The sequence below is a fragment of the Neovison vison genome, chromosome 13 (genome assembly GCF_020171115.1).
Source record: "Neovison vison isolate M4711 chromosome 13, ASM_NN_V1, whole genome shotgun sequence".
In the NCBI taxonomy this organism is placed as follows: Eukaryota; Metazoa; Chordata; class Mammalia; order Carnivora; family Mustelidae; genus Neogale; species Neogale vison.
Genome location: NC_058103.1, coordinates 73,917,983 through 73,944,999, shown reverse-complemented (window position 1 = coordinate 73,944,999; position 27,017 = coordinate 73,917,983). Strand labels below are relative to the sequence as shown.

The window sequence follows — 27,017 nt, the reverse complement described above, 5'->3', positions numbered from 1 at the left end:
CTGCCCATCGCCCCAGGTCCGACTCTCCTCCCCAAGACTGGGGCATATCAGAAATAAATTTGCTGGCTCCGTTCTCCTTTATTTTCACCCCAGAATAGAAGAACTCAGGAAACATTTTACATTTTCACTTGAAATCATATAACCAAAGGCCTATTTTCTGAAAGGGAGACCAAAAAAGTAAAACTTTAAAAAAAAAAAAAAAAAGCAAACTTTCCTCAGTGAGATAAAATCAGGCACCCACCTGTCAGATCATTTCCGGCTCTGAAGCAGAAGTGCCACCCAGCGCAGAGGAGGGCCCAGATCCGAGCATGAGACCCCTCTTCACCCTCCAGGGGAGAGCTGTCAGCATGCTGCTTGTCTGCCTGCTGTGGGCAGCCGTGGTGTTCACCTGGCTTGGTAAGGAAGGTGTAGATCTTTGTGTGTAGTGTTACCTAATGGGACTGGGAAGGAGAGAGTCCTAGCGCTGGAACTGCATCATCCCAGAGCCCAGCCATGGAGAAGCAGAAAGCAGATATGTGCTGCCTGGGGTTTGGATCAAAGGCGGCTGGGGGATGGGATCTGCCTGTGAGTCTGCCTGCCTTATCTGCCTGGTGTGAGATACCCTCTCCTCTTTCCCACAGGATCCAGCACAGCCCAGACGGTCACTCAGACTCAACCAGACACGACTGTGTGGGAGACAGAGACTGTGACCCTGCACTGCACGTATGACACTAGTGACACTAATTATTATTTGTTCTGGTACAAACAGCCTCCCGGTGGGGAGATGAGTTTCATTATTCGCCAAGAATCTTATAATCAAGAGAATGCAACAGAGGATCGCTTCTCTGTGAACTTCCAGAAAGCAAAAAAATCCTTTGGTCTCAGGATCTCAGACTCCCGGCTGGAGGATGCTGCAATGTATTTCTGTGCTTTCACTGGTGGCACAGTGACATGAGTGGTGGGAAGAGGCTTACAGAAACCTCAGACCTCAGTGTAGGTGTGGAGGTTGGGGGAGTGGTGGGTGGTGGCTAGGGTACTAGGAACACAGAAAATCATTGACTCCTTTTGAAATAAAAGCTCTTTCTTTCTGAATAGAAGAAACACAAAGAGATGGATGTCTTCAAACTATAATCCTTAAAACAACGGTAGAAATAATAATATGGGTACTGCTTTCCAGTTATCGTCATACATTCTGTCACATGTAACCCTCATCACTTTGTTTGGTATATGTAACAGATCAGACTTCCTAAGCCTGTTTTCTATCCAGCAAATCTTTGTTATTTGCCTGGGAGCTCATACCTCCAAAATTCTTAAGTTTTTCCATTTTGCTAGTTGGTGAGTGTTTTTTTAAATTGCCATCTATGTCCAAAACTGAATCTCTCTGAACAAGATACCTATTCTAGAACATGAAGGGTAGGGGTGCCTGGGTGGCTCAGTCAGTTAAGCATCTGCCTTTGGCTCCAGTCATGATCCTGAAGTGCTGGGATCGAGCCCTGCATCTAGTTCCCCGCTCAGCATGGAGTCTGCTTCTCCCTCTGCCCTGTACTCTGCTTGTGTTCACTTTCTCTGTTTCAAGTAAATAAATAAAATCTTAAAAAAGAAAAAAAAAAGAACACAAAGAGTGTAACAGTTGAAAGCATAACCAGGGAAGGGATCCACTGGTCCTATCATGGACCTAAAAGAAGACCTAGACCCATGGCACTCAGGTCAGACGACTTAGAGGATGATAGAATGGCCTGTTAAAGGCTCAGTTAAGAAGCCAGCTCAATGGCATCATCCTCAGTGGTTGGAATGCTATAGTCCCAGAAGCAGTAATATTCATTAAACTGGTAACTGATAAGGTGACTGGCACCTTGGTTAAAATACACAAACTTAGAAATGAAGGAACGGAAATATACCAGACTCTTCTACTATCACACCCAGTACTCATTTCCAGAATTTGTGTTTTGCTTTCCCACAGCCTTAGGCTCTGCTGGATTAAGGTTCCCAGGACCCAGGGGAAGAAGGCTTCCCCCAGAGGCTTCAATGAGGGTTCCACTGAACGTGCAGCTGTGGCTGCTACCAAGACCACTTTGAACTCCTCATGCCAATGGTCCAGAAGGCAAAGAAAGGAGGGGTAGTTGACTCTGATTATCATGAAGCATCAGGTTGTTACCATACAGTGAGGGCAAGAAGGGACTCTAAGAATTTCCCTGTGGGTATTTCATGCTCAATAAAAACAGCAGGTGGCAGTTGTGGCCTGAAAAGGACAAAGTGATGAAGAACTGAGACGCCTCTGCAATGAAGGTCTGGATCACCCGATCCAACCAGCAATCTAGGTACGCTTTATGGGTCACCCTGTCAGGCCAGCAATCTAGGTCCACTAAAGTGCTATCCAATGGCAGGATATCTAGAGAACGTGGTGGTGGAGGGAAGAGACTATCAAGGAAGATAACCTTGGTACCAGTTAAAGAAGTGGGGCCTGGACATCTTGTGGTGTAACCCCCCCTCTACTGAGTGTTTTAGATGGATTTCAGCCAGCCATGACCTTGAAGACTCAGTGACTCAGTAAAAATAATACAGGGCAGGCCCCCATCTGAGTAGAGCAAAGAGAATATTGTAACAAAGATCATGTGTTTTGTGCTCACATGCAAATGCCCAGCTCTGATTTTATCAGTAGGTATGTAGATCATTCTATGGACACTCAGGCTCCTTCTCTGGTTAATAACATCCAACATGACATATGCACTGCGTACTTTTAAAATTTCCTACCCCAGAGCCTCCTCTGACTCCTCAGGAGTTCACTCGGACCACAGGGAAACATAGCCCAGAAGTAGAGGGGAATTACCACCTCTGCTGGCAAGGTTCAACCAGTGGGGAGAGAGGACCTGCATGCCCTAGCTTCCTGCCCTCCAGCAGACAGTCTCTGAGAGGTATCCTATGTGCTTGCCGGGAGAACCTGGCAGAATCAAGCCCCCAATCTCATGCTATCAATTTTCTCACTCCTGCTTCCTCAGATCTCTTCCTAAACAAACTACCTTCACCCAAGTCCTTGCTTCAGGCTCTGTTTTGGGGAAGAAAAAATTAACATATTCTTTGAAAATTTAATAGAGAAAGAACAGAAGAGAGTTCAAAGCAAATTTTCCTGGGCTGATTGCTAATAACAGCAGGTGGGCACTTGAGCAATTAATTGGAAACATAGAAGATGTCACCTTATTTTTTCAAAAGATGGTGAAGCAGATCACATTCATGAAACTCCAGTCTCTGCAGATGTGTGATCATGTCTTTTCAGTGCAGGAAAACTTTATGTACCAAATCTACCCTCTCCTGTCATTACCCCTTTCCCTGTGTCTGTTCACCCTCTACTAGTCAAACCTCATTCTTACTTCTTCCCCAAACATAGCTCTATTCCAGTCCATCTAGCCTCCTTACTGATCCATCAACACTTTACGCTCTTGAATTTCTTGCATTTTTTGAATTTCTTTTCAAGTTCTCTTTATTGACTATAAACAGAATTCTGAAATTTATATAAAGAACAAATTTCTTGACTAAACAAACCAAGTTCTTTTCTGTGTAGAGAAATAAATTATACTAATTGTCTCAATTATTACTACTTTGGCCTAAAGAGGGCACTGCTTGCATTCGTTGACAACAGTTTTTTACAAAAACTTGTCTCATGTTCCAGCATCTAAGTTCCTCACACATACCAAAAAACTGGAACAAACACATCTTTATCTGAAGAATCTAAGTCAGATGTCCACATTCTGGAATCAAATCCTCTATGGGCTTACGAAGGCCAAAACATAAATGAACTTCTAGAAGCAATATTTATGATCTAGTGGCTTCAGATGGGATGTGTGCTTGGAGAACTTATGTCATCAGGAAGCCAGAGGACCCAGAAGTTTTCAAGAACTAGCCTCTGTCTTTCATAGAAGGGACTCAAAGTACAAATGAATTTTTGCAATCCACTCTTCAACATTTCCTTTTTAAGAAATTTAACCTTCAAATGAAAAAAAAAAAAAAGTCCTTTCTAAAATGGACCATTCAAGAAGGAAAGAATTTTACTATAATTACATGCGTAGTATTTTAAATCCAGGGGTATAGTATGGAAAGCATCTATAATAAATCTGGTACCTTGGTTTTTGTTCTGGTTAAACAGGGCTTTGGGGCGCAAGGGATGATTAGCAGCCTCCTCCCATATTGGTCCCAGCTCCACCACTCCCTGCACATCCAGACCGCCCACTGGAGAGACTCAGCCATCTCTGCGCTGAAGGAAGCCCATGGTCCTCAGAGAACACTCAAGTGCCCTGGGCCTTATCCCTGCACTGGGGCCACTACTTGGGAGCTAGTAAACAGTCTCCATCACCATCTCTGACAAAAGAAAATTGTAAATGAATATAATGGGTACACATCAACATATAAAAAAATTTTTTTACAAGCTTTTTGTTCACTATATTTTTAAATAAGGAAATGATATCATGAGAACACTAAACACTAAACACCATCACAAAGGTGATGGGGGCTGAGACCCTCATTGTTCTTCAGTCAAGATCCACCCAAGCAAGAGGGAGTATCTTGACGTCTAGAGCAGCTTCTCCCACTTGGGCCATTAATTGTTGATGTGCCTGTTTCTGCCTCTGTAAAAGTTACCCCATGACAACATGGGAGTAGGCATGTGATGTCCACATATTTTCTTCTAGTTCTTACTCTTTATAGTCTAACTAGCTGACTCTCATATAGTCTCACTAGCTAACTCTTGGGAGAAATGACAGTAGTTGCCAGATCCTGTTGATATCCCAAGGGAGCACAGTAGACCTTCTCAGACTGCCCAGGTGGGGCACTCCTTTTTGTTTTTTAACCGCTTCTCCTATTCTTTTCGCCCTTCCTTTCTGTTTAATATTCTATACTCCTCTTTGCTCACCACTTTCTATGGATTTCCTGAATGACCCTACCAAATCATTGTTCTTATTTCAAACAAACAAAAACCAAAATAAAAACAAGGATCATCTGGACATAATACCTATTAAAAAAAAAAAAAAAAGGAGGAGGAGAAAGGAAAAGGCAGCTTTCTCCCCAGCCCCATATTTGCCCACTTGAAAGCTTTTGCTTATGCATTATCTTCTTCAATCCTCAGAGTTCAACAGTCAGATCAGCTGTGGCAGCTAGGGACTGACTGGATAAGGATAGAAAATACTAAAATTCTTATTGGTGGGGCTCAGAGGAGCAGAAAAAGATCTAAAATACAGCAAGAGAGGCCCTCTGGTTTGGGATCCCCAAACATCATTATGTGCACAATAATGGGGGCAAGAGGTAGAAAACATTCCCTCCTGAGATCCTCATTTGTGAGTTCATAGCTTCAAGGGGACTGACATGGAGAAAAAAGACAGTCCATCATTTAGAGTTTTCTAAAAAGACTGAAGAGAAGAAGGGAGAAATTGTAAAATATATCACATTTTACCAATGTTGTGGGACTCTGACCAGAAAATGGTAGGCATGGCAGAAATTTAATCACTAAACAAATAGGAAGAAGAAAGGGGCCATCTACAGCAATTTACCAGGCTGTACTATAAGAAGTTTTCTGGGGGCACCTGTGTGGCTCAGTCTGTTACATGTCTGCCTTCAGCTTGGGTCGTGATTCCAGGGGCCTAGGATCGAGCCCTGCATCAGGCTGCCCACTCAGTGGGGAGTCTGCTCATTCTTCCTCTGCCCACTCCCCACCCATGTTCTCTCTCTCTCTCTCAAATAAATAAATAAAACCTTTAAAAAAAAAAGATTTCTGAGGTCAAGAGTGGTGTCTGTGGTCAAATGCCTTCTGTTTACCACATTTCCCAAGTGGAAATTATAATGAACAGGTTGGGGGAGTTGAGGCTACCATTCCCTAGACAGCAAGACAGCTTTTGCCTTCTCTTTTTTTCTCCCTTCTTTAATACTGAGGAAAAGTTTGCATAAAGTTGGACCACAGAGATGGCCTTTTCTAAGATTGGATGACAGAAACTCAGTAGGAAGTGAAAATTAATGCAAATGAAGGGCTCCTTGCATCGTGAATTTTCATTTTTGTTCAACTGCCTCCTCATAGGAGAATGCATGCATGAGGAAAAATGACATGGCAGTGAAACACTGTCAGGTGTGCAACATGGAGTGCTCCCAAATAAGTTGTATATCAACTGTACTGATTCTTCGTTCACACAAGCTATGTACACAAAAATCCTTACAGGAATATTTGCCACTAGTACTGGAGAGTTGTGGAGCTCCTTGACACTCCCTAAGAGAGGTATTCTTTTTTTTTTTTTTAAGAATTTATTTATTTTATGGAGAGAGAGAGTATGTGCAGGAATGCAGCCAGGAGGAGCAGAGGGAGAAGGAGAATCCAAGCAGATTCCCACTAAGCATGGGGCCCAACGTGGGGCTCTATCCCAGGACTCTGAGATAATGACCTGAAGCCGAGAGTTAGCTGCTCAATCGACTGAGCCCCTGAGCGGCCCCCTAAGCCAGGTATTCTTAAAGGAGAAGAAGGAGGAGGAGGAGGAGGAGGAAGAAAAGGAGGAGGAGGAGAAGTCTTCAAGCAAATAACAGTGAGTTATCAAAATCCTGGTTCCAGTTTTCTCTAGACTATCTGAGCATTGCTGTTGTCTTTATTACTGTTTGGAAGTTTGGAGGAATCAAGACCTGAGTTATGGCATCCCAGAGACCATTATGATACTGGCTTCAAGACTTTAAAAAAGAAAAGAGAGAGAAAAAGCAAGCTGACCGAGAAAGCCAAAGTCATTCCTTTAGCTTTGCCTGTCTTTTTTCCCCACCCATTCCATCCACCTCTCTTAGATTAGGTCATCGCAAACACAGTTTAGCAGCTTCTTCTCTTCTTGATTTTATCTCAGAATAAGTTACAGTTCTGTCCTCTCTTTTCATGTGGCACTATAACCAAACTTTTATTCTGAAGCCAAAGACAAAAAGCCTTGACAAACTTTGAGCAAGGCATAACCAACCACCCACCTGACATACTGCTTCCTGTCATGGAACAGTGAGGTCACTGAGCACAGCTGATACTCAAGATTCAGATCAGAACAGGAGCCTTTTTCACCCTGCAGGAGAGGGCTGTTGACATGGCTTGCCCTGGTTTGCTGTGGACACTCGTGGTTTTCACCTGTCTTGGTAAGGAAGACACAGCCTTTTGCTTTTACTATTACACAACAGGACTGGGAATTAGGGAGAAAGATTACAAACACAGGCATTTTACCTCTTGTTGATTCTGGCTATTGGGGGCAAAGAAGCTGATGGATATTGCCTGAAGTTTGATCAAGAAAAGGCTGGGGGATGGGATCTGCCTATGAGTCTGCCTGCCTTATCTGCCTGGTGTGAGATACCCTCTCCTCTTTCCCACAGGATCCAGCACAGCCCAGACGGTCACTCAGACTCAACCAGACACGTCTGTGCGGGAGACAGAGACTGTGACCCTGTACTGCACGTATGACACTACTGACACTGATTATTATTTGTTCTGGTACAAACAGCCTCCCGGTGGGGAGATGAGTTTCATTATTCGCCAAGAATATTATAATCAAGAGAATGCAACAGAGGATCGCTTCTCTGTGAACTTCCAGAAAGCAAAAAAATCCTTTGGTCTCAGGATCTCAGACTCCCGGCTGGAGGATGCTGCAGTGTATTTCTGTGCTATCACTAGGGGCACAGTGACATGAGCAGTTGGAAGAGGTTTACAGAAACCTCAGACCTCAGCATAAGTGTGGAGGTGGGGGTGGGGCAGGGGATAGGGGGAGTGTGTGGGGCACCAGGAACACAGAGAGGAAATCATTGACTTCTCTGGAGAAAAAAAATACTGTTCTATAGGACTGAAGGAAACACAGAAAGGATGTCTGTAAGTCCTAGTTCTCAAAATAGTAATGGAAATAATGAATGTACACAATGTGTTACATGTTCGCAGAGTACCTTCACCTGCTTTGTTTCATTTAACCCTGATGGCCCCGTGTTATACAGACCAGGTCAGACATTCAATTCAGTGATTCTCATAGCTAGAACAAAAGCTACATTCTAGAATCGTGCCTTAACCTTTTCACAGTGTATGTTACTCATTTTGCTATTCATCTGAACATCTGATCATACCAAAGGCAGCATATCCAAAATTAAATTTCCCCACGAATCTTTTTTTTCCATTATTTTTCCTCCTGTGCCTCTCTCAGGATTCAGGCACACAATAGAAACCTGCTGCCACTGAGTCTGGAGAATTTCTCCACCCTCCACCTCCTATCCTAGGCTATCTGATTTTTTTGCATGTGTAACACATTATTCCTTTCTAATTACAAAACTGAAAAAAAAAAAACAAAAACCATCATGTCTATCTCATTGTTTCCCAGCTGCTCTATCAGCCATTCTCCCTGACTTGAGTCTAATTTTACCCTGTATTTCTTAAACATCTTTAATGCACCACTGGTCCAACCAAAGAAAATGAGGAAAACAAACAATTGTCAAATAGAATTTCAGATGTTGTTAACACTCATCAGCAAAAGCTTAAAAAAGGTGGGGGGGGAAGGCAAAATTCTAGTAATGCTATCTTCTTCTTCTAATGAGTAAACTTGGGAGGAAATGGACCATTTAGAAGAATCACCAGAATCACCACCCCAAATGCCCTGAGATGTGGGGTGTGTCTGGACCTTGAGAGAAGTCCATCTTGCTTATGCAAAAGAAAAACAAAAACAAAAAACAGGGCACCTGTGTAGCTCCGTGGGTTAGGCCTCTGCCTTCAGCTCAGGCCATGATCTCAGGGTCTTGGGATGGAGCCCTGCTTCGTGCCCTGTGCTCAGCAGGGAGCCTGCTTCCCCCTCTCTGCCTGCCTCTCTGCCTACTTGCGATTTCTCTTTCTCTGTCAAATGAATAAATAAAATCTTAAAAAAAAAAGAAAAGAAAAGAAAGAAAAAAAACAGTCGGATAAAAAAGGTAATTCCAGCATTTCCTTTTAAGTCCATAATTCCCTTAGTACATAGTGTTTATTGTTAAGACCCTTGCAGAGTATTTAATTCCATCTGCCCACCTTGAGTGAGTGGGAGAGACTTGGATAAGATATTCTGTGGCTGAAATACTTAGTCTGCTGTGTGGGTCTGGAGTTGAGGATGGAGGAGTGTTTAGAAGGAGTGGTGGAAGTTACTAGAGCTAGGAGATGCCAAGGGGAACCAAAGCCAGATTGCTAAATAACAACTAACAGCAAGTATTCACAAGAATACCTTGTCACCCGTGAGTTATCAGTACTAGCATGCAGAACTCAGCACCGAGACTGAAACCGGAGCCAGTGCTGGTAACATGCAGAGGAGCTTTGGGATTCCTTGTGCCTTCTCCACAGTCTTCTTTGAGATCTTCTCTACTGGCTGCTTTAGGCCAAGACCCCATAGCTCAGGGCCCCACTCATAGTCCCATCGAACAACTTGGAGTTGTCTGGAACACCCCCCTTTAGTTTCACATGCTGGAGCCTGAGGGCAAGTCACGTCTCCCATGCTCCCCAAATTCCATCCCCTCTGATCTCTCACTGTAGTCACATTCCTTCCAGCCTCAGCTCCCAGAACACCACAACCCAGCCCCGGCTCACACGCCTGGAAACTCAGTGAAAGAATTATGTCTCACACAAGTCAGATAACACTGGGCCATTCAAGGTTACCCTCTCCTATATCCCTCTTAGGTCCAAGTAGTCACCAAGACTTACAGATTCAGGCTCATTGTTAAGTTTCGTATCAAAGTTTGCTTTTTTTTTTTTTTTTAAATTTGTGAGAAAGAGAGACATACCGTGACAGAGATAGAAAGAGAGAGCACAAACAGGATGAGGGGCCGAAGGAGAAGCAAACTCTCCACTGAGCAGGGACCCTGACATGGGGCTCGATCCCAGGACCCTGAGATCATGACCTGAGCCCAAGATAGGTGCTTAACTGACTGAGCCACTCAGGTGGCCGAAAGTTTTTTCCATCGTTGCTGCCAGGGCCTTCACAGAGCTCCTCTTGGTTGAATTAATTAATTGTCATCTAGGGATACACATCAAAGGGGCAAACCTAATACTTTATGGGGCTTACATGTGTTTTTTGCTGTACCCCCACTGAAGTGCAAGCTTTAGTTTTCAGAGACTGTTTTATTCATTTCAATAGCAACAGCACCTACAACATTACTTAATTCACAGATACGATTTTTTTTTACTTTTTTTAAATGAAGTTAATTGATGCATTTTCCTCATTTCCTCATTAAACAGGATAAAATAAAAGTTGATTCTGGGCTAACTCAGAGGAAACAGAGACTATGGTATACAGAAAATTCCTATTATTAGTAATAGTAATATACTATCAATATTGAATAGTAGTTGACAATATTATATTAATAATAATAATAGTAGTAGTAGTAGATGATACTTACTGCACATGTCTATGTGCCCTATCCCACATGCCTGCACCCCATAGGTGCAGAATATAAATTGTTTCGCTTAGTAGTTTCAACAAAACTATGTTGTAGGTAATACTGATAACCCTATTTTGTATGAAGAAATTAAACTCCAAAGAGGCTGACTTGCCTAGAATCACACACACTATATGTATGGCTCATTAATCACTGGAGCCTCTGCCTCCCCAGAGAATAGCAAATGCTACAGCCTCTCGGTCTTACTAATTTGATAGACACATAGATAGATGATGAGAAAAAAAGAAATGCACAATAACAGTGCTATAATGTGCATACACTTATAACTGGCTCTCACTTTTTCCAGGTTATAATTGAATACTGCTTGATTTCATTTATCTTTGTTAGTGAAGTTGAAAGTAGAATTAACAGTATTATCATAATTATCATGATTGTGTTTCTACATACAGACTTTGTGCCTTAATACTAGTTTATAATTATTTTGCTTGGAAATTTTCAATATTTTAAACTTCAAGGTATTTTTCAATAGCTTTTTAAGTTTAAAACACAGTTTTTAGCACAGGTGTTAATAAGTGTTCCAAGTGCCATGTTGTGTCATTCAGTGAAGAATGTCGTTAAAAAAGCTTTTTTTAACGTTTCCAAATTATTATAGGAAAACCTTTTTTGTAACTTTTTTGAACTGTTGGGTGTTCCTATGAATGTTCTGCCCTGCATTTTTTCCTCTAGTGAAAAACTATTATATTCTAAATACTTTCCCACATAAATAAACAGTTCTTCCATTGCACGAGTTCCCGTGGCTATAAAATTTTACATCTTTGGGATATACTTTAGTTTACTCAATCAGTGAACATCCGTATATTGTTACCAAACCAGGACTATTCTAAGTAAAATTGAGACAGTGAAGAAAAATATTTGTACATAAATCTGTATACAAGAAAGAAAGAGTCAAGTCAAAGAAGTGGAAGCAAAAAAATAAAAAATTTGTTGACTAAAAAAATTGAAAAACCCAGGCTTCAAGAAGTCTGGATCCAAGTACTCAAATGATATTACCCAGAACTTGCCTCTCACAAGGCTCTTCTTTATTTTGGCTTTATTCAGAAGTAATCTGGCCAGCTGATGGCAGAAACGACCACCAGCAGCCTCAGACTCATAACTTGTTCATTTCCTATTGTTGCTGAAACAAATAACCACACATTTAGTGGCTTAAACAATAGAAATGTATTATCTTACCTTCTGAAAGTCAGAAGTTACACTGAGCTAAAATCGAGGTGTTGGTAAGGCTGCATTCCTTCTGGAGTCTTGGGATGGGGTGTAGGAGGGGAGGTGAAACCTTGAGCCTATTCTGACCTCCAGAGGCTGCCACACTCCCGGCTCATGGTTGTTTTCTGTCTTCAAACCCAGCAGTCATGTCATTTTGACCTCTGCTTCCACCACATCTCCTTTTCTGTCTTGATGTTCCCATTTACAAAGACCCTTGTGCGTACATTGTCCTCACCGAGGTATTCCAGGATAGTCTCCCTATCTTGATACCCTTAATTCAAACCTTAAGATTCCTCTCTTTGTGTGTCTTCATTAGCCTGCATCGGCTTTCTCTCACCTAGTAGACTCTTTGTTATAGAATGATATTGTATATATTGTGTTTGATGTAGGAAAGATGTTAGGGCTCAAAGCCAATGGTCAAGAAAGAATTCTTGAGACATCTTTGGTGCAAAAAGGTGGTTTTATTAAAGCATGGGTCAGGACCATGGGCAGAAAGAGCTGCATTGGGGTCATCAGGAGTGGCCCATGATATACTCACAAGGATAGTGTAAGCCTCCCAGGTATTTTGGAAACAAGGTTCCCAGGATCCTGAGCGGGCTAGCTATTGTTAAGAAAGGCAAGTTATTACTGTTTAGCAAAAACTCAGTCATTGAGACCCTTCAGATGTGTATCAGTGGGTCATATGTTTGGGGGATGACGCCAACATGTATCTTCGGAGGGCAGAGGCAAAGGAAGTTTCCAAAGGAATTTTTATAGGTTAAAGTAGACTTGCAGGATCCTGGGGGGCTGAGATAATATTAAACTAAGATTCCCTTTTGCCCTCAGCAAAGTATTAACGTTGAGGTAGCTGAGTTCCTAGAGGAATGTCACTCTGCTTGTTTCAAGGACTTGTCAGTGGGCTGTAAGTAGTAAGAAAATTTAATAATTTTTCTTCTGCCTTCATTTCCCACATCAGTGTTTCCTTCCAGGAAGGAATGATATTAAAAATGTCTAGCCTAACATCTAGTAACCTGTTTGGATTTTATATTAATATCAGAATAGACACAGGGTGGAAGGAGACGGTCATAGTGTTAGAACAGAGTCCTGGTGGGGACCCCTTACTCTGCCAGGCATTTGAATTGAAAGGTCCATCCTGTGGTTGGCTCCTCTGCCACCAGCCCCCATCCTTAGGTGCTTTCCCAAAGTTGCCTCATTAAAATAACCAAAGTCACCTCTATCCCTTTCACCAAATGAAATTCCAAGAGTTTTATGTGATCTGTACCCCAAAAATGTGGACACAGACCAAATATATATTTCTTATTATAAGTCACAATATAATAGGTGCCTATATTAATCTTAGTCTTTGCCTTAGAACTTGGCCAGAGTAGAACCTTTAGGTGTGGAGATTGCAGTAGTTAATCCTGATGGATATTTTGCTCCTTACTAATGTGCTTGCTTCCTCTTGTTGCCTGCATTGGTGGTAAACAAAAGCCAGCAACATGGAGCTGTAATGCACTCTCCCCTGCACTTGGGTTCTTGTTCTTAGGTCGACACCTCTCTTTGGCCACTTTATTCCTGCAGCACCAAGAATCAGTCATTGTAAGCAGAAGTTTCAATCTCTTGGCAGGAGGAAACACTTTCTGTTCATGGGGAGGCTGAGGCAGACAACCTTAGATACTGCAGAGACAGTATCTCAGGATGACAGCTTGATCATTTCTTGCACAGAATGTCTGCAAATTTAGAAAGATGAATGCTGTCAGATCTAAAAGTCCCTTGTTCTGTCTTATTTTGTTCAGATTCACATTTAAGGAGAAACATTCAAGAAGTTGCATGGATTTCCGCTATATTTTCCACCAGTCTGTAGAAGATACAAATTTAAGGAATGGCTAATGGATTGCACATACATATCTGATGTGGGAAGTAAAGGCAGAAAAGAAATTATTAAATTTCCTTACTAACTACAGCCCACTGACAAGTCCTTGAAATAGGCAGAGTGACATTCCTCTGGGGACTCAACTGCCTCGATGTTAACACTTTGCTAAGGGTAAAAGACTCTCCTAGCCCGAACCCCTACCCCAGGATCCTATAAGATACCTACCGGCAATAACCACTCAGCCCCCAGCATACGACCCACTGATACATATCTGAAGGGTCCTATGACTAAGGTTTTATTAGACAGTAATAAATCACATTTTCCTAACAATAGCTAGCTCCCTCAAGGTCTTAGAAACCTTTCTTCCAAATTCCTTAGAGACTTACGCCTCGCAACCTAAAAGTATATAATGGGCCACTCCTCATGACCCTGGTGCAGCTCTTTCTGCCTACGGGTCCTGACCTGTGCTTTAATAAAATCATCTTTTTGCACCAAAGATGTCTCAAGAACTCTTTCTCGGCCATTGGCTTCATAACATCTTTCTTACATCAATATCCATTGATAATAATTCTGCATGCCATCAAAGCATGTTCTTGTTTGTAGGCCAACCAGCACATTAGACTAATGGCAGCCAAACTATGTGACCACACATTTTTAAGATGACTTCTAAAGTATCTTATCATTACTTTAAATGTTTAAATAGCCATGGAGGTCATGAATTTCCCTGTATTACAAATATTGACATTTTCAAATAAAATTATGTAATAGCTTTTAAATATATGCAATGAAATCTTAATATGAGGTGATTTGCTACCCATAAACATCCAATTAAAATTTATGAAAAACTCTTTGTTAACTATTGAAGATTTTATTTTGCTCCTTTCTTTCCTCAAAATCATATTTCCTTTCAACTTCTACAGATTGAATATAACAGATTTTTCATTAAAAGTCTTTTGTTGACTTAAAATTTCTGCAACAAAAACATGTATGAGATTGAATTTTTTTAATTTAATGCTCTAAGCATAGACAATAGCATTAGACCATAATTCTCTAATTGTTCTTTTTTTTCTGGGTTGAATTGTAAATAGAACAGTTAATAATGCACATTTGATGAAAACTATCTGAATATACTACAATTTTAAAAAGATTTTGAAGATAAAGGACAAAGCTTCTTTGGAAATGCATTTCTTTTAAAAATGACAGGGATCTGTAATTATTTGCAGGAGTTTTCCTTTACACACATAAAAAGAAGTGCTCCTTCCTTAATGACCCTGAGATTCTCAAACTGAACAATAACATTGCAAAGAAAGATTCCTTCTTGTGTAGAGCTGGAGAAGCACACTTGTGAAATAAAAGTCACAGTCAAGTTCTCAGGCACATCGTTTTTAGGAAAGGACACATAGAGAGGTTGAGGATCTAGAAGTTGATTCCCTCAAAATACATCTCTGTTCTTTAGTTTGAAGATCACTGCATTAGACTGCTCTCAATATTACTGACTCATCCTTGGTAAGACTTTTTCCAGTAATGAGGTTTGAGGAAAATCTCATTTGAAGGAAATTTGAAGGAAAGTGTCCTCAATTTCAATAAACCTGATAAACTTCCTAAAATCTGTTTGACATTTGTGCATTGGAAGAATAGCTACTGATGAGTCGGAAAACAATGGGACTGAGCTCTTGCATGACACAAGTCATTCTGTACACTGACACTGTTTGATATGATTTCAAATCCATTTGTTCATGACTTAAGTGAAGTGATGTTTGTGTTTATGATGCAGTCATGACAGGTCGTGATCTCAGCTTCCTGGGATCCAGCTGCACATTGGGTTCCTTGCTCAGTGGGGAGTCTGCTTCTCCCTCTCCCTCTGCCTGCTCATTCTCTCTTTCTCTCTCTCTAATAAATAACAAATAGAATCTTTAAAAACATATATATATAATTACCAGGATCTTGTGAGGAGTCTCTGAGAGTCTTCAGTCTGGACAAGGAGATTCTGCTGTTCTAAAAAGGTCTCTGAAAAGCTTGGGATAATTAGCTTCTGCCAAGATAAAGACTCTTCCACCAGCAGTGGGGAAAGCCATACAGTGGATTCATGAAGATCATCATCTTGACCCTCAGCATCAACTCCGTCGTTCCCTAGCAACATGCTGTAGCAACGGGGGACTTTTACTTTGGAGCTTGGAGCTGGGCACCAGCTCTTGGCTGGCTAAGACCACCTCTCCCAAGTACCAACTCCTATAAAGGTACATTTAACTAAAGAGGGAGTTTGTTCCTTTCATCTCCCCTTGTCTGGAATAATAGTGTGATTAATCCATCATTGGCTTGGAGTATTTTATTTATTGGCTTATTAAGAAATATTTTCCTGCCTGCTATTGGCTTGTGAAATTCCACAGCAGACCTGTATTAAATACATTGCTGGCAAAGGCAAATCAGTCTCTGAGCATAATTTGTCTCCTCAAAACAAAACACACATGTATCTTTATCTGGGAAAAGCACTTTTAAATGCCATGGTCATTCATTAATAACATTGTGGAAGAGGAAGTTGTTCCCTCTTGGATGGAAAAAATGATGATAGCTAGAGCTCTCTTTCTCTATCATGCAGAGGATTTTCCAGTAAGAACTCACCTGATATTACTAGGGAACAGAACTTTGTTGTCACAGCGTATTTACTTAGCAATCCATAACTGAGAAAGGCTCATATGGTTTATACTCCTGTGTATTGGAGGTTAACCCACAGAAATAGAGGAGGTTTTTGAGTTCATAGCCTGGAAGAAAAATTAACCTCAAATTGTTCTATCAACTCTACCAATACTTTAGTTTGCTGTCTGTACATTTTTCTTTCCTCCTATAATCACTCATGGATTTAGCTATTTTTATTATGAATGTTCTCTCACCAAAAACTTTAATAAAACTTAGACACAGGCTCACTCTTTTTAGGACATTTTTTTTAGGACATTTAAGGGCATTCTGGTTCTGAATCAGATAATTACTTCCTAATACCTAAACTATAAAGTCTTGGTTCCATATACATCTAGGTTGAATGAGAATGTATCTGGCCTTTTTTAGATTTAATTTGATATCCTGACATTTAAGATTTCTTTGTCAGAGGAAGTCTAATGGACCAAGTGTCTTGAAACATTCTTAATTATTTTTTAGTAGTCTGAATTTAGCAATGAAGTTCAACAAAAGTGGATAATTCATTTATAGTAAGAATGTGAAATCCCATAGACTGTACATATATTACATATACCTTTCTCCACAACCATGTGGCATATTCTGGCTTTGAACACCAGCTTCACAAAAGCAGAATGCAGACATAGAGATCTTTTGTGAGAAGAAAACTCAAATTCATATCTTCCTCAAAGGGTTTCAGAATTCTAGGCCAGAGTTACTCTTGGAGATGAAGAAAGTCTATCAAATGTCAGCATGAAGTCCTCTCATACTTGAAATGACCTCACTAATGTTATCTTGATACCCTGAATACAAAGCCCACCCTGATAGCTAGGACATGCTAGGAGTTCATTGGTCATTTAATAATTCTAAAGTATGATTTCTCAAAATTCTCCAGGTTTTTCTCTGACCTTCCTAGCCACCCCTACTTTCTTCTTCCTTTGAAGGCTCTACAGTCTCTAGCAACTACTTGACTTGTGGGGTTCCTAATCCCACTTCTAAAAGGGAGAAAATATGTCACCTCAAAATGTGCCACTTTAGCATGTGGATTATTTTGAGTGGAAGTCAGTCAAGATGCAACAGACTTAAGAAAAACTTTCACCTTCTCCCTTAAACTACCTAAAAGAATTTAGATGGGGGCCTGGCACAGGAGAGGAATTACCAGAGACAACTTTTTATTTGAAGAACCTATTTCTCTGGCAGGGCAAACATCCAATCTCCATATATCTGCTCTTTGTATCATCCTGTGAATGCCTGCCCCTTCTCCCTGTTAAATCTCTGTACCTTTATTTCTTTAGCTGAGAATGGTATGTAAGCCTCAACTTCTCAACTTGCTCTTGAGTCTCCAGTATTTGAGGCTCCCATACACACTGAATTAAATTTGCCTTTCTCCTGTTAATCTGTCTTATATCAATTTAATGATTAGACCAGCCAAACAACCTGGAAGGGAGAATGTTCAGGCCCTACACTATACACAGATTCTAAGCCATCTCATCAACTCCTAAACCCCAAACACCTGTTGATTGGTCTATACTGACAAATTGGTGGCTGTAGCCAAGACCCTTCTCAGTACAGACCCACCTAGATGCTTCAGTTTCAACAGGCCCAAAACTGAGCTCATGATCTCACCAGTATAGGTCCTGATCCTCCAGAGTCCCCATCACAGTAAAGAAAATCATCACTCCCTCCAACATATTTTCTTCACTATAGCCAGTTGCCATATAAATATGCAAATGTGATCATTTCACCCCTGCTAAAAATTAACTAATAACTGCCCATTTCCTGCAGGGCAAAATCTAAAATCATCACCAAGGCTCACAAATCTTCTTTGCTCTGGGCTTCCTTCTCTGGCCTCTTCTCCCTCCTCTCAGCTTCCCCCACACTGGATTGTGTGTTTCATATCTCCTGTTCATGCTTCCACGTCCTCTCTCCATCCTTCTGTACCCTGCTCTGCTTCCCAGCTGGCTGACCTGTAGGGACTGCATCAATGGGCTCTTTAGTTGGTTTGGGCTCAAGGGGAGCACCTGCAGAGAGAAGGGAGAAGGGGAGCATAAGGTCAGGATAGGTAGGCCCCCAGCATCTTCTCTGTGAGATTGACATGGGCTGGCATTGACCCTCTATCATGAGATCAGCTCTTTAAGACAATCTGTCCAAACAGCCGCTCTAGCTCAGATTCCAGGAATCACCCTCTCAGTTCCATTTAAGGCCTTGACTGATCCTCATCCCAGGTTACAGCACTATCCCTTAAATGTTTCCTATATCCTACTTATACTTTTATGACTAATGCCTCATTAAACTCTACTTACATTTTGCAATTTTTGCATATATGGGTTTCCTGCTAGAGGCCTGACTGATGCTTCTGCTTTCAGATCCTAAAACATGCCTATTTTGACTTAAATGTTACTTCTTCAAGGAGGTCCTTCCTAGCCTCCTGATTCAGGTATAATCACCTACTGAACCTCCTGCAGCTCACTGTACTTCTCCTGTCACACATCCTCCAGGCTTAGTGGCAATCACCCAGTTTGGTCATGTCACCTTCTCTAGGAGGCTGCACATTCCACTGATCAGGGATGGAGTCTGTCTTGCTCATTATCGTAGCCTAAGAGCTCCACCTGGGATCCAGAAGATTCTTAATAGTGATTTGTTGAGTTCATAAATGGATGGATGAACTCATGAATGAGTCCACTTTCATTCAAAAACAAGACTGCATCAGAAAATGATAAAACAAAATTTGTTGGAAATATAAGAATAATTTGACAATATGCTAAGTATGGGATATTTTAATATAAATTTCTCAGAGAGATAAAGAGAAAGAGGGAGATGAAAAATAACCTTGTGTTTTATATATATATATAATTTACCAAAACATGAGCATGTATTATGACTCAAAGAAGCAATAGGAAAGATTCATAAAAATTACATCCTATGAACACAATGCAATAAAGCTAGAAATTAATAATTAAAAGATAGTCAATAAATGACTGGGAAGGGAATTAACCAGTTATGGTATTCTAAATAATTTCCAGTTCAAAGAACTAAAAGTTAAAGCTGCAGGTCATTAAAAATTAACACTAATGATAACACTTCATATAAAAATCTGTGGATTTGTTCAAAGCTAAACCCATAAGAAAATGTGGAGCCTTGAATACATTTATTAATAAACAGTCAAATAATGGAGCCAAGTCTTCAATTCAAGAAATTTTTTAAAAGATAATAAGCAAAATAAGCCAATATGAAGAAGGGAAAAGTCTAATAATAAAAGTAGGAAGTAATTGAAAAGCAAAACAAAAATTATAATTTATTAAGCCAAAAATTCAAGAAAATCTGTTAAGAAAAAAGAGAGAAAACACAAATACACATTAAGAATGAGAAAGGTGATACACTACCATCTCAAGAAGGAATTTTTTAAATTATCAGTATTTTCTGTAAATAGATATCAATGAAATGGATAATTTTTAGAAATATGTAACTTTTTCATTTGAACTTCTTTATAAAAATTTATATTATTTTATAATTCCAGAGTCTGCATTGAGTCATAAGGAAAAAAATCCTGAAATCTGTCTCTTCAACATTCCCCACACACTCAGCACACAATTACTACACATGTAATTCCTCCTGCCAAGCTGAAAGGAATGTTCCCCATTATTGGTCTTCCTTGTCCTTTGCCCCATCCTGCCAAATCCCAACCACCCTCTGTACCACTGCCACACCCTTCTTTTTATATCACTTCACTATTCAAAAATCTCATAATAATTCCTATTTTTCACACAAACATAAACTCCTTTGACTAGCTTTCAGTGGCCTCCATCATCCGTTCCTCATTGTACCAACCCAACCTCATTCCCAGAGGCTACTTTCCAGCCTCTGTTTCCTATGTTAGTCAGACCATTCTTGTCACTTTTTCACAAACTCATCCTCCTCACCCTACCTCCCTACATTCCCTGCAATGCCTCTCTCTCTGTGTCAAACATTATATATTCTTCAATTCTCAACTCCTCCAAAATGACTGCACCAAGTTCCTGCAGCCTTCTGTAATCTTTCTCTTCTTTCTGAATTTATATAGCCTATATTCCCCCATCCTCACCTCCCCCACACACAAAAAATTCATCCCTTTCACTTTTAACTTTTGTTCTATGCATGTTATTTTAATCTTCCTCACTTACAACTCCATTCAGACCAAGACTAGATGCTGTGAAATTATTTAATACTCCCATCCCATCATTTATCACATTACCTGACCCTTGGTGGTTGCTTGGTATACACATTTGACTATAATGTGATTGAATGTTTCTATCGGTTATGGAGAGTTCGTGCAGAGGAGGGAATTTCAGTGGGAGCTTGACTGAGACAGTAGAGGATTGAGTTTAGGATTTTTAAAGATAGAGGAAGTATATCCATAAAGCTGTCATGGGGCTTCATGACTTCCATGAAGTTAATGAATGAAAAATCACTGCCCCCAAATCCTAAACAGAAGCCTGTTACACAGAAAAGCACAAGATGAGGCCTTAGCTCAGTAGTTAGACAATTGGGTTGGAATCCCACTCCATCACCACATCAGCTGCATGATCTCAATCTTAACATTTATCCCCTCTAAATCCCACTTTCCTTCTCTGTAAAATATATGTTCTGAGGAGTAAGTGAGATTGTTCATTCATTTACCACAGTGCTTGGAGTATAGTGCAGCTTGATACATATTAATTATTATTATTATCATATGTTGTCTTTTTTCCACAACTTGTGTAAGAGGTATTTGAGGACTTGAAGAGGCTGTGATGGTGTTCTCCAAAAGCTAATGTGAGTGCTCGCTTCGGCAGCACATATACAAAAGCTAATGTGAGTCAAAAGTTATACACTGCTCTTAGGAGGGCAAAATAAATCAGAAACTAACCCAGTTCATCAGAAGTAGCCAATCACATTTAGGGGAGTCCTAAAGAAATGAAACCTTCCCACCTTCCCAATCTCCACCCCCACCCACAATAGTCCATACAGTTGAGACAACACTGTGGTGGTGGGCATCTACTGTTTTGTTCATTTAGAATGGTAACTCCCAATTTACTTCCTCATCTCTTCAGGCAGACATACTACCATCTCACATTATTACAGGAGGCAAAGTCAGCTGTATCTCCTGATCTTGAAAGTACTCATTTATGAGAAGTCCTGTGATGGTCAATAGCACAATGTCACCTGTTCACCATAACTAACATTTCAGAAAGAAGATATGATCAAGAAGAGTGGGAAAAGCAAACTCCATTCTAATCCTGGAGGATGGAGAATAGGGGAGAAATAAGAAATGAAATCGAAGGAGGAAGGATGTCAGGCAAGCACATGTCCCCATGTCCCTTCCTGAGACTCCAGCCTACATAAAGGAATTTAATAAAATCCTTGCATATTTAACCTTGTACCAATGGCTGCTTCTCAGATGACCCAAACTAACAGAGAGGTAAATTTCTGTGCTGTTGACAACACTGCCTCCCCCATTCACGTTTCTTCAAGTGATAGTTAATAAAATGTCCAATTCTCTCAAAGAAAAAAAAAAAAAAACAGTAACTCCCAGTAAAGGATATCCAGTAAAGGATAAACTCTAACCATGTGGTTTTGAATGGAGGCTGCCATCTTACTTATAGCCACCAGAGACACCCTCTCCCAATGACCCAGAGGTGGCCACATGATCCAGCTGAAACAAACACATCACCATACACTCTGCTGCAGTCACAAACTGACTCCTGGAGGAAAAGCTGACTCAGACTACTGTAAGCAAAACATCACCCTAAATTTTTTTAATTTGGGAAGGGAAAGTGGGATCTTCAGTCCTTCCTTAGTGGCTATGCTGGAAGATGAACTCTAGCTAGAGAACGTTTGCAGTGCGGTCCCAGTGAACAAAGCTAAAATACAGAAAGCCATGGAATGAAAGAGGAATCCTTGCAGGATTCAGTTCCCTGACACCTTGGACCCACGAAGCCCATATGTACCTCTGCACATGCCAAGATTACACAAGCCTAAGCTTACTGGTGTGACATTTCTGTCATTTGACTAAATCAACCAGATTTTTAAAGATTAATTTGCTAAGAAATTTTGAGAAACTCCTTGCTGGCTTACAAAAGGTAAATTCTGCTTGTGTATACAATAATTCTGTGAGTTAATTTTTCGGTAATTTCTCTTAGCATCCTGAAAAGGACACTGTTCCATATGCAAGTGCGCACGTATCAACACACAGACACACAGACACACATACACACATCAACTCCTATCCAAAGTATTTTTTAATTTTTATTTTTTAACATCTTGATTTTTTTTTCAGTGTTCCAAGATCCATTGTTTATGCATCACAGCCAGAGCTCCATGCAGTATGTGCCCTCCCCAATACCCAAAGTATTTTTTAAAGGAAGAACTGAATGAATTGCATGAGGTGATTGTAAGTGGTTGGAACATCTGCTGAAATGGTGCTTCCATGGAGAAAGAAAAAACTGCCATATGTGGAGGTCCCTAGCTAACTTTCAAGACACTTACATCTGAGTGTTCAGTGAACTGGACAGGAAGAAAAAAAGCTATTAGTAGTGACTCTTTGGCTTCATCTAGACTGTGAACTGAGGGTTTACTGGAGAGGGAACCATGGGGTTAATGGAATTGTCTTACAACGTTCACGGATGGAGACAAGGTTCAGTGTGACTCATCCAAGGTTTGCTTGGGGAAGAACTGGATCATAGGGATAATTACACTCCTCTTTCTGAAATGTTCTTTTGGATAAGGTTAAATGCAGAGATGAAAGCAAAGCAAAGCTTCTGTCCCTGAACATTCAGGAAGGAAAAGACCGTACCACCTGGGTGCAGTTACTCGAGCACTACTTTAGACAGACTGCAGGAGATCTGGAGAAGACAAGATCTGGAGAAGAGCCTGGAATCTGTTTTTATTGGTATCAAAAAGATCAATGAAGCAGGAGGATGATTTCCATCTCTTCTTGATAGCAAAGCCCATGGCAGCACCCTGCATGCCTTGGCCTCCCAAGTGGCCTCTCTGCCACCTACTTCAGTGTCATGGATGTTTGGTGTCCCTGATGTTTTCAGTCTGTACCCAAACCTGAGCTGCAGTTCTGGTCATCCCTGCTGCAAGGACCACAGTTATGAGGCTTATTTAATGGTCTCTCTATCTCTTCCTGCAAGGGAATTCTGAAATGGTGGTTTTCTCTATTTCTTTACTGTAAAAATTTTCTTGAAAAGAAAATGGGGAGGAAAGAATCCTAAAGTTGTCTTTTTTGAGAAATGAAGTCTCATCCTTTACCACCTCATAGTCAAAATGCGCCAGCCTTCCACATTATGATTTCACATTATGCAACTGTCACATATAATTCCTATGAAACATGGACCCATTATTTGTTTTAGATATAAACTTAACATATAGCATTTACCAATAGATGGAGAAAATAAATAAATATTTGTTTTAGATATAAACTTAACATATAGTATTTACCAATAGGTGGAGAAAATAAATAAATGCTTTATAAAAGAATCTTTTTTTTTTTTAAATAAAAGAATCTTCTGTAAGAAGGTCCTTCCCTAGTTTTTCCTCCCAAAGTACTGACTACAGTCGTCAGGTAATAGCCATGTGATTCAGATATTTATTTAGCCCAATGTGTGAAGAGTTTCTTATTAGAGGACCTTAAAGAAAAGAAAAAGGCTAATTGGAAAAAGCAGACCTCATGCTATTTAATGGAAACATTATGCATATATGTAGCCTATAAACCCAGGGTACAAATACTCTCAGGTCTCTTATTTTCCCAGCTAATTATTAGAGCAACAACCTGTCAAATAAGCAGCAAGTTTGTCCCTCTTGAGGCCTTCTCCACACCTGTCCCTGACCTCTCAGAATGGAGAGACTTAGGCAGTGCAGAAAGGACTAGTCCCGGGGTGCCTGGGTGGCTCAGTGGGTTAAAGCATCTGCCTTCAGCTAGGTCATCATCCCAGGGTCCTAGGATCAAGTCCCACATTGGGCTCTCTGCTCAGCAGGGAGCCTGCTTCCTCTTCTCTCTCTCCCTGCCTCTCTGCCTACTCGTGATCTCTGTCTGTCAAATAAATAAATAAAATCTTTAAAAAAAATAGAAAGAAAGAAAGAAAGGACTAGTCCCACTCCCTCCTCCAGGCAGTAGCCCCCTCTTCATGGACTCATGCTTTGTTTCTTGCTTGCACCCAGCAAGAAGAGTGACCCCACTCCTTCAGTGTCAGCTTGGCCAAGAGAAGCCTCATGCCTTGATTACAGAGCCCTGCACTCATCTTCATAGACACACAACCATCATCCAAATCCCGGAAAACCAAAGAATGCTTGGGTTTAGAGTAATCCTGGCATTCATATGATGGGTCCAAACATCCTCTCTTCCAACTTCCATGGAGAACCTTGGCTAAGTGATAAGTATCTTTTGTTTTGCGTGTCTCAGCCCCTATCAGTCTAATTCCACTCACTTTATCTAGAATGACTGTAGGGTTAGGCGCTGACCCTCTTAAGGAAAGATACTCTTAATAACCTCTGAGGATTCTGCAGCCCCTTCCAACCAAGGGTACCTTCAGTGACTCAGGGGTGATTTATCCCCCAAATGAGATTCTCCAAGGTGACCTATGCCAGTTTTCTCAGAGGGCCACCCAGAATGATTCCGTAGTATCGATACTTTCTTTTCTAAGGGATGCTAGCCTCAGTAAATATACAATGGTTTTCTGGGATTTTCTTACCAAATAATAGAACTAACTCAAACTATGCCACTGGTAGGCACCCTACAAGATGCTTTTGTGAAGTGAACTGAGCACAATTTAATACAATGACATGAAGTTACACATTAAGCTCTAATCTCCCTGCCAAGAGATTGTTGAAAACAAATTACTTTTTTGGCGAAGTTAGTGGTATCTACTTTGATAGAACCTAGGTTTATCTTTCTCTAGGTCCCGTTTACCTCTACTTGTCTTATAATACTCTTGTCCCCAAATAGTTTTCAATGAGAGGTCACCCTTATGAAATTTCAGGATGTTTCTAGTGTTTACTTACTCACCTTCTCAAGGCCATAATATCAATCTTTATTGTTTTTGAGGCTTTGATTCCCTCTAAGTATTTTGCAAAATGTCCATGCCTGCCTTTCTTACCACCCAGGAATGATGGCACTGTTACCCAGCTCTGCTCCCTCCTCTGCCAGCAGAGTCTATGTCCTGAGTCTGGTGGTTTGTTCTGTCCCCTCTTCTCTGTTGAGTAATGCTTGTTAGTGGGCTGGTTTAGTTACTATCTAAAACCCAAGTTCAAATCAGATTCCTTCACTATGTAGAAAGATAGATCCCATGACACTTAGGTGAACATCAGTAAAATCCTCACAGGCATAAAAGGTCAGAGATGTTACTTCTTGGTCATTGTAGATGCAATAGTGTTTGTATCTGTGACCTGTTATCCATTTTCTTCATCATTCAGGAATATATAAGGAGCAATGTACGGCCACACATATAAAATACAGATTTATTTATACCGTACATTGGCTTTGAAGTTCAGTCCTTGAATAAAAATTGTAAGACAACACAGCAGGACTACTTGGTCCAAAGACATCAATGTGTCCTTTTTTCTATTCTTTTTCCTGTTTTCTCATTGGAGCTTTATAGCAAAAGAACATGACTTTATTTTTTTAATGTGAATGAGAGACCCCACCTTGTTGGTAAATTCTGAGTAGGAGACTCAGCTTACTGACTGGGTACATAAGAGAAAATATGCCACACAAGAGAAGGAACTTTTGACTAAAAAGTTCCCTGATAATCCCAAATTCATAAATATGAAGACCCCAGAAATGACACAGTGGCTTCAATTCTGCTGTGAGTAGCAAAGATACAGGGATCTGTCCCATTCAGCTCAAAGATCTTATAGAGGCTGTGAGAAAAGGAATAAAGTCAGAGACTGATGCACAAATGACTTATCCTGCATGCGTCACTGTGACTCTAGGAGCAAAAGTGAACATGCAATGGGAAACAGAAAGAACGTTATGATCTGCCAAAAGTACTCCAGAAGCATTTTAAATAGACTTCTGTGAAATAAAGTCAGGAGAGAACCTACCAGCTACTTTGGTAACTTTTTAAAAGAAGGGATTGAGTAAGAGAGCCATCCATAATGAAGCCTTTCTTATTAAAGCAAATCGAATTTTTAATAACTTTTCACCTTTTTCATGGGGGAAGTGACAGGGGATGGAGAATAGAAGGAATATAAGAACACTGAGCATGGTGGTGTTTCTCCTCAGACCAACCAAAGCCAAGGAAGACAACGGCATTCTCTGTAAACACCAGCAGTGACTGTCTCCGAACGGGGACTTTATTGTTTTCCGTCCTCCACTGTTCCCACATCTATAAGATGGGGTCAATAATTGAGCAGCTTTCTCAGTCCTGCGAGTGATTTTGAAAAAATAAAATGTTCCCTGAAGTCATCAGTCAACAAAACTGTACTTTTAAAATTCTACCTAAATGTAGCTGTTTCTTGCCACTCAATCATGAGCAATTGTGACCCACTTTCCCCATGATTCCAAGCTCCCCAGTGCCTACAACACCTCCTACAGAAGTAGCAGGATAGAATCTCAGAAAAATCTAATTTTGGGATCTTATCTGGATTTGCCTGGAGACTAAGTATATCCTTGCCAATCCGAAGAACCTACTTTTTTCTTATTACCTGCCAGTTCCCTTTCCTTCTCCTTCCATTTTTGTTTGTTTTTTATTTTGTTAAATTGTGAAATCTACTTATACTTTGCCCTTTTCTCTCTAGATGAGAATAAATTTCACTGTCAGGAAAATCATCCTATAAGAATGAGCTCTGGGGGTGCCCTGATGGCTCAGTGGGTTAAGCCTCCAACCCTTGGTTTCTGCTGAGGTAATGGTCTCAGGGTTGT

General features: G+C 40.6%; 1 protein-coding gene across 1 annotated transcript in view; it reads left to right on the top strand.

Moving 5' to 3' along the window:
* The first annotated feature begins 203 nt into the window (after positions 1 to 203).
* Positions 204 to 27,017, top strand: part of LOC122893311 (T cell receptor alpha chain MC.7.G5-like) — a 269,897-nt gene continuing 243,083 nt past the window's right edge. Inside the window, exons 1-2 of the mRNA XM_044230236.1 lie at positions 204 to 396; positions 621 to 917. Coding sequence (XP_044086171.1) covers positions 309 to 396; positions 621 to 917 — 385 coding nt within the window. The 5' untranslated portion in view covers positions 204 to 308. The remainder of the gene's footprint in view (positions 397 to 620; positions 918 to 27,017) is intronic.